A 9,157-nucleotide genomic window follows, 5' to 3' on the forward strand; every position below is an offset into this window, starting at 1 on the left:
CTGAGCTCTTAAAAGGGACCAGTTTGTGCGAGATACTACGACGAGCTCCGGGTCAGCGATTATCAGAAACTCGAGCAAAACGAATTTTTCAACAGCTCGTTACAGCTGTGGAAGTACTACATTCACAATGTGTAATTCATCGCGATCTGAAACTTGAAAATGTTCTTCTCGACGAGCAATCGGGACACGTTACAGTTATTGACTTTGGTTTCAGTGATCTCGAAGAATCTATCGACCTTCAAACACTTGATCCAGCAGAGAACGAGGCTCGAAAGAAACAGTTGAAAAAGAAAAACTTCTGCGGCACACCTGCTTACATGGCTCCAGAGGTGGTCGCGAGAGAGCGGTATGACGGAAAACCTGTGGATATATGGAGTTTGGGCGTTTTGCTTTACGTGATGCTATGCGGTAAATTTCCATTTCAAGGCATACATTTCCACCAACTTTTTCAAAAACTTCGTAGTGGTGCACAGCACGTGGTGCTACCACCAACACTCTCTGGCGATGTGCGTGCTTTGCTTCAGTCGATATTGACCGTAGATCCAGCAAAGCGACCAAGCGCAAGTGAGCTCCGTCATTGTTCGTGGCTACAAAACGTTGAAGCACAAGAAACACCACAAAATTTACTGATATCGTTTGAAGCGTGGCCAGGTACAAACCAAAGAGTCTGCGAGGCACTCACAGAGTTGTATGGTGTGCAACCCAATCATTCCGATTCAAATATTACTCGGCGACACCGCCGATTGAGTGCATTTGTGAAACTCGCTATTGCAGAGTCCAGTCACCATTTCCAGAAAATCGTTGTAGAAGGCTTGGCTTCAGATGATATTCAAACTATGCAAAGCGAGGAGACTGACACTGAGTCGCAAAAGAATCAAGAAGACGCAGAGTCATCGTCCACACGACATAAACAACAACTGGAAAAACTCATTGGGCTTGTCAAGACATCCCTCGCCACAAGATGATACGTTATTGATCACTATCAAAGTACATCAGTTGTGGCCGTTGTCACCAATTGGATCAGTAGTAGTCATGGTATTACGTCAAAGGTCTTCTTTGGGTCCTGTTGGGTATCATGCTTGAAAAAAAATACAACTGCAACTACTAAGTATTAACAAACATGTCTTTTTCAAAATATTGCGTGCGTGCGATTCAGAGTGCTCTTCGGAGAAGGAACTACGAGCTTGTATCAACCTGATACAGTGTCGTTGGTCTTCCTAGCTCGATCTACTTTCCCGTCGAGTAACACAACAGCACAAATACTATAAAGTGGAGTACAGCGTCTACAATAGAGCCAAGCCCATCGAGAAATCTGTCAAAGGCCCTGCTACTCAGAATCAATACAACACCGCTAGATATACATCGCGCTGTCTTTGACACAACCAGGCCACAGCCACTTCGTGTTGTCAATGACGTTAAGCGATCTACTAATTCGAATTTTAATACATCTCTATTTAACTCGTACCCAAAATGAACGAGCTTCTTTCTCCGCCACTGTGTCGAGGGGAACAAGGTAGAGTTGACCATTATTGAAATAATCTATTGGATACTTGTTTATTAGCAGCCGTGCCCACCGACAATGACATGGCATGGTGCAAATATTGCTAACATACTCAACACAATCACCCAGACAAACCCGCAACCATACAAAACGATGACAACTACAGCCCCAATTGGCGAAAGCTGGTGCCTCATTTCCTCCAGTTGACGCGGTCCCTTTGGCAGCAGTCGAGTCGTTGCAAACATAACTGGGATCAACGGAATGACGCTCGTAAGTACTGACAGCTTCCAGACGCCACTAAAGTCATGTGGAACTTTTTGCAGATCCGTTAACTCAACTGACCAGATATGAAGCAACATATTGGAAATCGTACTGGAAAATGCCTGCGCGAGATTGGTGACACTAGTGAGCAGTGCAAATGCCACCCCTTCTTGGTGTTCTGGACACACTGCCACGAACATTTGAGCCACTGGAAGATACTGGAAACCACGAGCAAAGGATTCACCTGCAGCGTCACCCATCGCAAACCAAAAGGGAGGGACGCCAAAGGCCTCGTTCACATGCAACACAAGCAGCACGTTGAGAAGTGAAAAGAAGGCAACAACGAGGCCTGTTACGAAGTACACGTCGTGCCAAGGCGCTTCAAAGTGCGGCATGATATGCGTCCGATACACGACGATCGAAGCGAAAGTGACACAAGCCCCAATGCCACTCAATGCTCCGTACTGGAAGGCGTCGAAATTATACGCCACTTTAAGATAATTTCCCCATGCTGCATTCTGCACAAAGAAGGCATTTGCCAGCACCAAGAAACACACGGGTTGCCACGTAGCACGTCGCTGTAGCATGAGCCAGATCCCTGCAACTTGGTCTTGCAGAGGCATCGGTCCGATCTCCTCCGGTTCGTAGAGATATTTAAGCGCTGGAAGCACCGAAATCATCGGGACAAAAGCGAGGAAAGCGAACAGCTGACCCATTGAAGCTCCCCAGCCCCATTGTGCTTTGTTACTCAATGCTGCACCCAACCAATAGCCCACCATTTCACTGGCAAAGCGACAAAGATACACCGTAGTCTGCAGATATGCTCCCTCCGATTGCATCTTTACCTTGGGTTCTTGCTGTAGTTTTGACTCCTCCGATCTCTTCCTCGGTGATTTTTGTTGCAATAGTAACACCCGATGTGCCACCAGTGCGTCTGCCATGACATCCGCCATAACCACACCGACTGTAGCTCCGAAAAGTAAAAGTGCGAACGACGCGATCGTCAGCGAGTCTGAGGCGCTGTAAATCGACAGTAATAAGTGGAATAGCGACGCTGTCACACACCCGAGGAACAAATAGGGTGTGAATCGTTGACCGTGGATTGGGAACACATCCGGTAACAGTCCGAAGAGCACTTTGAACGTCCAAGGAAGTGCACGAACCACTGTCACTGTACTGAGTTGAGCGTCTGAGGCGCCTAACGACCTCGGGAAAAACTCGATGGTGGCTTGAGGAAAAGAGTACATTATACCCGTGCTGATGTACGTAATGGGGATTGCCAAAGACTCGAGACTCCAGACGGATCCAGAGTATTGCTCTGGCAGCAGACTGGACAGTAGCAGACCTTCGTCTTGGCTCGTGGTGCGTGTGCGCTTGATGTGGTCGCTCAGAGACACGTAACACGTCGAGTCGGACGCACTTAAGGCCTCATCAGGTGTGGCAACACCCGGCTTGGCAGCCACGCGCTTCATGGTGCAACGTGGCGGATACGACTCTAAGGTAGCAGATCCATCTACGTGAGCTCATAACCCGACGCACCCCTTCAGGTCCGTAAAGTATCTTTCGATGGTCGAATGATACCGATTGACAATGGTTTTTTTGTCCTCCAGCTAAGTACGATTCTCAAGCGGCAGAAAAACACATTTGTCGACGAACGACCAATTTTTTTCTTCGGTCATGAGCGGCCCCGCAGCAAGCCTCAAACCTTTCGGTGCGTCTGCTCTTCTTCCTCTCTACCCGTTAGCATAATTATCTTCCTTCACTTAACCCCTTAACTGTACCAACTCTGTCTGGTACTGTACCAGGCCAATTGGAAGCACTGTCAGCGTCAGCTCCATGGGCCATTTTCCCTCGTAAGAAGCTCGACGTGACGTACGGGGACATTGGAGCAGGTCTGGCTGCGTGTTTACAACTGCGCGAGCACCAGCGTCAGGAATATGAGCAGAATATCGCGAATCTGTGGGATCCCAGCGGTCATGCAATGGTCACTCTCTCCATCCGGTACGGAACGAGCTCCTATTGCTATGAATTTTGAGGAATTATATACTAAATCTTGCTGCTATCGGTGGTTAGAACGGGGTTTGATCTCCTGCTGCAAACGCTCAAGCTGCCAGCCGGGAGTGAAGTGCTCTGCAGTGCCATCACGATCCCCGATATGATCTACGTACTGCGGTACCATGGACTAGTACCGGTTCCTGTGGATCTGAACCCAGAGACACTGGCAGTGGATGTGGAACTGCTAAAGAAATCTATCACAGAGGTAAAGAAGAAATTCGGAGTATTGTTGGTGAAATTTAGAGCTGATTTGTGTAAATTTGTAGAAAACGAGGATGCTATTGGTCGCGCATGTCTTCGGCTCGCGTTTCCCGCTGGATGAAGCGCTAGAAGTTGCGCGTAGCAACGATTTGCTGGTTGTGGAGGACTGTGCACAGGCCTTTATGGGCATGCAGTACACGGGCGAGAACCGTGCAGATGTGTCTATGTTCAGCTTTGGCACGATCAAGACGGCGACGTCGTTCGGTGGTGCGATTATCCACGTGAAAAATTCTGCTGTGCTCGAAGAGATGCGTCGTCGTGAGAAAAGGTAAGCAGAGTGTTTATTTTTTGGTTTCGAATTATAGAAATGGTGTTGTGATACCAACTGGCTACGCTTGCTGTAGGTATCCATGCCGCACGAACTTGTTCTTCTTCAAGAGATTGGTGAAGTACGGTATGCTGCATGGCATTTCCACGCCAGCAATCTACGGACTATTCCTCCATGCCTGTCGTGCTGTTGGAGGTACGCTAGTTTGCGCTTTGTAACTCTCAGTTAGTCTGATTTGTTGAAAACTCTGTTTCTGTCGCAGCTGATCACGACAAAGTGATCACATCGGCAATTCGTGGCTTCAGTGGTGGAGAGCTGGTGTCACTGATCCAGTACCGCCCGTCGATGGCTTTGCTTGGGCTGATGCATCGCCGCCTCATCTGCATGGATGAACAGTATGTACTTCAAAGAAAGTAAGTGCACATGGGAAACGTGAACGCATCCAAGTGATAGAGTTACTGATTATCTTAACGTGTTATGGAAATTTCAGATCCAAGAGCGAACGGTTGGCCGACGCCATCAAGGATCTTCCCAACGTCTCAGTAAGCGTGCTTGCTTCATTATATTTCTGTGGTCATCAGGCATTCTAACATCTTCTGCATTTACTTTTGTAGATCCCTGGTTATTGTGCTGAGAAGCACTACTACTGGCTGTTCCCTGTCTGTGTGCCGTCCCCGAAAGATGTCGTCAGCTACATGAACAAGCATGTAAGTTGGCTGACAGTTCACAATTTTAACAAGCCTTTTTGAAGATCTAGGGCGCTAATAAGCTTTTAAACAGGGTTTTGACGTCACTTCGGGTGCTACACAACTGACCTACGTCCCGAGGTACGATGAGAGATGGGTTTATAATTCTGCAGCTTTTAAAACTTGATATTTTCTTTTTGAATGTGTGTGTGCAGCCCGCTTGGACAAGACCATGACCCTGCGCACGCTAAGCACATCATGACCAGGTTTGTTGCAACAACTTTGACGCTGGAAATGCAACATGAGCTGACGATTTTCTACCATGATAGTTTGGTCTACCTTCCCGTTACCCCCGAAACTCCGGACTGGGCCATCGAGAAGATGATGCGCTGTTTCCGAGACGCGATTCAATCGTCAAGCAGACTTTAACCATGTTCAAAATCAGACGCGAGCCTTTTGCCGACTAATCAACCAAAACGACTTGCAAGGTGCATGGTAGGGTTGTTGGAGCGCGTTTGAGTGTTCCCATTCATGCTCAATAGAGATGTGTATATTTTATAATTGTTCTTATGACTGGTGTATCAGATCCTATGTACTCTTTAGAAAAGAGTATGCAATATCGCCGAGAGCAAAGTGACCGACACAACAGCCACAAGTGAGTTTTGGCGGTTCGCTTCGTTCGCCGTGGTTGTCGTAGCCGATGAACCGCTGCTGCTGGTGCTGCCACTAGTACTGTCGCTATTGCTTCCACTGGGAGTCGAGCTATGCGTCCCCGATCCCGAGCCAGTGGCCCAAGTTCCACTCGACTGTTGACCTTCGCAGGTATGAGATTGAACTGCCGTGGGGCAGCTGAATTTACTTGCAACAGTGTCAGATTCCCACGTGATGTCGCTTAGTTTCGGGAAACCGGTGGGGCAGGTGGGTAGTACAGTTCGATCCGACTTGAATGCGCTCATTTTGGTCTCACTAGTGACGTTAACAGCTTTGTATTGCGTGGCGAGGTTGTCGTAGTTGGGCATTGGCACGTATTCACACTTGATATCATCGTGATTACAGTTCGCAGGCTTAAAGTAGCCGAGTCCGTAGTTCCCGGCGTCATAGCTGGTAAATGGAAACGCCGCCTTCACGTTCACGATCTCAGTCGAGTATTCAAAGGCAAAGCCTCCAGAGAATGTCTTGCGGAAGTCAGAGGAGAACAACCAGCCTGCCTGAAGCCACGTACGCTGAGCCTCATACTCTCCGACTTTCGGGAACTTTACGTTCAGGCATCCGTATTCTGTCAGCATTACCGGGATGGTCATTCCGTACGACGCGAAATCTGTCTGGAGTTTGTTGAATCCGGTAGCAGCCGCGAGAGTCTTCTGGTCGTGGTCGCAGTACTGGTATGCGTTGATACCATACCACTCGGCATTCTCGTACTTGTCGTTGTTGCCGCGGCAATTGTAGTACTTTGCGTTGACTTCGCGATTGTTTTTCGCTGTGTCAGGATCGGCCACGACAAGCCCAACGGGGATCTTGCGGATACTGGAGCATTCTCCGATAAAGTTGCGCATATCGCGAACGAACTTCTTCTGGCATGGTGCATTGATCGCAGCGTCCTCGGGTACTTCGTTATTGACCTCATTTCCTGCGCTAAAGGCCTGCCAAGAAGAAAAAAAATATGAACATAGGTTTATCGTCACAAATAGCATAAAGTAATAAACGTACCAGCACGTTGTCATACTTGGCAAATGCCAGGATAATTTGCCTTCCGCGTTCTCGAAGAGCGGCGGGGTAACACGTCGGATACTTTTCGATGGTAACCGAGCAATTGGTGCAACTAGCAGCAAGGTCGATCAGAGCATACATGCCCTTGGCACGCAGCGCGCACATGAACATGTCGTGGGACTTGGACGGATCAACAGCGTACAACCTCACAGCGTTGGCTCCAGTAGAAGCAAGGTAGTCAATATCGTCTTTCCAGACGTCGTAGTGTGCGTCCGTGAAGAAGTCGTGATTGTTTTCGTTGAGTTTGCCGGCGTTGGGGCGCGGATAGTAGTCGATGCCTTTGACAGCGAATGAGTCACCCGTCTTGTTGTCGAACATGCGGTAGCCGACAATAGTGATCGGGTTCGTGTAGCCTTGAACGTCGACGGCAGCTAGGGCAGTCAACAAAGTTGCGACAATCACGGAGAGCTTCATACTTGTCGAGTAAGAACTGCTTGGTACGATAGCTTTTCAATAATGACACAGAGAACTGACAAGGTACCTTTGCTCATCAGTGACCAGACTATTTTCTGCCTTCAAGTTGTACCATTTTCGGCTACAAGAACGTTCTTGTTTTCTAAACTCAGCTTGTCTTACTATCTTTCGGACTCCAACAACCTCCAAATTGGAGATCAACGTTCTCTTCTCACACCAATTTTCAGGCTAATTCGAGATATTCTTACCAATTTTATCGATCTCTTTAGATCAAAATACCAGCAAGGGCTGTAACGATGACAGCCATTACAACGGACCGGGTCATGGTCGAGGACGTGGAACTGGTGTTACCACCGTCAGTACTACCCGTTCCCGACTTGTCCGTATTGAAGTCTCCACCCTCCTTTGTGTTATCCGAAGTTTTCGATGATGTGGTTGAGCTCGATCCAGCGTCACTGGCCCAGTCTCCGCTAGGCTCCTGGTCTGGGCACTCATACTGTTGAGCCGTAGACGGGCATGTCAAACTTTCAACACTGTCCGCCTCCCACGTGACATCAGCAAGAGCAGCAAAGCCATCCGGACACGACGGAATCGTGGTTCGGTCAGGGGTGAAATCTTCCATAGTGCTCTCCCCCGATACATCCGTTGCATTGTATTGCTTTGCCAAGCTATCAAAATTTGGCATTGGATTGTAGACACACGGAACCGATTCGTGGTCACAATCCTCTGGCGAAAAATAGCCCAGTCCATAGTTTTGTGCACCGTAGCTCGTGAACGGGTAGGGCGATTCATCCTTAGCATTGGCATTTTCCGTCGAGTACTCAAAGGCAAAACCTCCGGCAAACACGTCACGGAAGGTTGAGTCAAACATCCACCCAGCTTGAAGCCATGTGCGTTGAGCTTCATATCCATCTACCGTTGGGAAGCTCGGGTTCACACAGCCGAATTCCGTGAGCATAACGGGGATAGTCATGTCATAGGACGAAAAGTCCATCAATAGTTTCTCGAATCCCCCCGACGATGCCAACTCCGTAATGTCTGCATCACAGTATTGATACGTATTAAGTCCGTACCATTGTGCATTCTCGTACTCGTCACTTGAGTCGGTTCTGCAGTTATAGTACTTGGCATTGATCTCTCGGTTGTTATTGGTCGTGTCCGGGTCGGCCATAACCACCCCCACTGGAATATCACGGAAACTGGAGCAACCTCCAAGGAAAGCTCTCATATCTCTAATGAATTTCTTTTGACACGGGGCGTTAGTCCACGCATCGTCGACAATATGGTTCACTTCATTGCCAGCACTGAATGCCAGCACGTTGTCGTACTGTGCGAACTCGGAGATAATTTGTTCACCTCGAGTTTTCAGTGCACTGGGGTAGCATGTCGGATACTCGTCCAAAGTGATGGAACAGTTCTCACAACTCGCTCCGAGGTCCACTAGTGCGTACAAGCCTTTAGCACGCAGCGCACACATGAAGAGATCGTGTGGTTTGGATGGATCCACGGCGTACAGACGGACGGCGTTGGCGCCGGTCGCCGCAAGGTATTCGATGTCCGGGCCCCAGATATCTTCGTTGTCGTCTGTGAAGAAGTCGAGGTTGTTGGCGTTCAGGTCTCCCGTGTTGGGGCGTGGGTAGTAGTCTATGCCTTTAACGGCAAACGCTTCGCCAGTTTTGGCGTCGAACATTTTGTAGCCCTTGACGGTGATGGGGTTCGTGTAACTTTGTGCTAGTGGCAACATGGTGGCAATTACCAATACGAGGGAGGCGAAACGCTGCATTGCCGGCGGGTGTATTCGTCTTGGCCTTCCAAGTTGATGGCAGGAGGCAAATCGAGGACTGAGTTGAGGTCGAGAGAGAGCGTCGCCTGCTTTTTGGGTACAAGCACGGGCAACTCCAGTGACACTTACAAACACCAAGTCAGAAATCGTTTCTTGATTGA

At 48.7% G+C, this 9,157-nt stretch overlaps 4 protein-coding genes across 33 annotated transcripts; 1 reads left to right on the top strand and 3 right to left on the bottom strand.

Annotated features, from left to right (window-relative positions):
* Positions 1-1,557: 1,557 nt before the first annotated feature.
* PPTG_01576 (hypothetical protein) lies at positions 1,558-3,234 on the bottom strand (the record flags this gene model as incomplete). The annotated part of the gene is made up of 1 exon (XM_008894909.1): positions 1,558-3,234. The coding sequence occupies one exon, from the start codon at positions 3,232-3,234 to the stop codon at positions 1,558-1,560; it is 1,677 nt and encodes a 558-aa protein (XP_008893157.1).
* A 155-nt stretch (positions 3,235-3,389) lies between these two features.
* PPTG_01577 (hypothetical protein) lies at positions 3,390-6,774 on the top strand. Of its 30 annotated transcripts, none has more exons than XM_008894914.1 (13): positions 3,390-3,473; positions 3,568-3,763; positions 3,836-4,022; positions 4,084-4,346; positions 4,423-4,541; positions 4,609-4,759; positions 4,837-4,888; positions 4,961-5,053; positions 5,127-5,173; positions 5,248-5,298; positions 5,362-5,527; positions 5,618-5,950; positions 6,015-6,774. In XM_008894914.1, the coding sequence occupies exons 1-11, from the start codon at positions 3,440-3,442 to the stop codon at positions 5,459-5,461; spliced, it is 1,293 nt and encodes a 430-aa protein (XP_008893162.1). In that variant the 5' UTR covers positions 3,390-3,439; the 3' UTR covers positions 5,462-5,527; positions 5,618-5,950; positions 6,015-6,774. The 30 variants fall into 30 exon arrangements, with proteins under 30 accessions (XP_008893162.1, XP_008893163.1, XP_008893164.1 ...); XM_008894915.1 differs by having other exon boundaries at positions 6,044-6,774; XM_008894916.1 differs by having other exon boundaries at positions 5,618-6,414; positions 6,519-6,753.
* PPTG_01578 (hypothetical protein) lies at positions 5,632-7,213 on the bottom strand (the record flags this gene model as incomplete). Its single annotated transcript, XM_008894940.1, has 2 exons — positions 5,632-6,672; positions 6,740-7,213. The coding sequence occupies 2 exons, from the start codon at positions 7,211-7,213 to the stop codon at positions 5,632-5,634; spliced, it is 1,515 nt and encodes a 504-aa protein (XP_008893188.1).
* Positions 7,214-7,235: 22 nt separating this feature from the next.
* Positions 7,236-9,081, bottom strand: PPTG_01579 (hypothetical protein). The gene has a single exon (XM_008894941.1). It carries the CDS (start codon positions 8,994-8,996, stop codon positions 7,479-7,481), a length of 1,518 nt encoding a protein of 505 aa, XP_008893189.1. The 5' UTR covers positions 8,997-9,081; the 3' UTR covers positions 7,236-7,478.
* Between the last annotated feature and the right edge of the window lie 76 nt (positions 9,082-9,157).

Source organism: Phytophthora parasitica (genome assembly GCF_000247585.1).
Source record: "Phytophthora parasitica INRA-310 unplaced genomic scaffold supercont2.3, whole genome shotgun sequence".
Classification (NCBI taxonomy): Eukaryota; Oomycota; class Peronosporomycetes; order Peronosporales; family Peronosporaceae; genus Phytophthora; species Phytophthora nicotianae.

Coding starts and splice junctions, on each gene's coding strand:
- PPTG_01577 (XM_008894910.1), top strand. CDS start 3,440: ATGAGCGGCCCCGCAGCAAGCCTCAAACCTTTCG. Junction 4,347..4,422: donor ATGCGTCGTCGTGAGAAAAG/GTAAGCAGAGTG, acceptor CGCTTGCTGTAG/GTATCCATGCCGCACGAACT. Junction 5,054..5,126: donor TCAGCTACATGAACAAGCAT/GTAAGTTGGCTG, acceptor GCTTTTAAACAG/GGTTTTGACGTCACTTCGGG.
- PPTG_01579 (XM_008894941.1), bottom strand. CDS start 8,996: ATGCAGCGTTTCGCCTCCCTCGTATTGGTAATTGCCACCATGTTGCCA.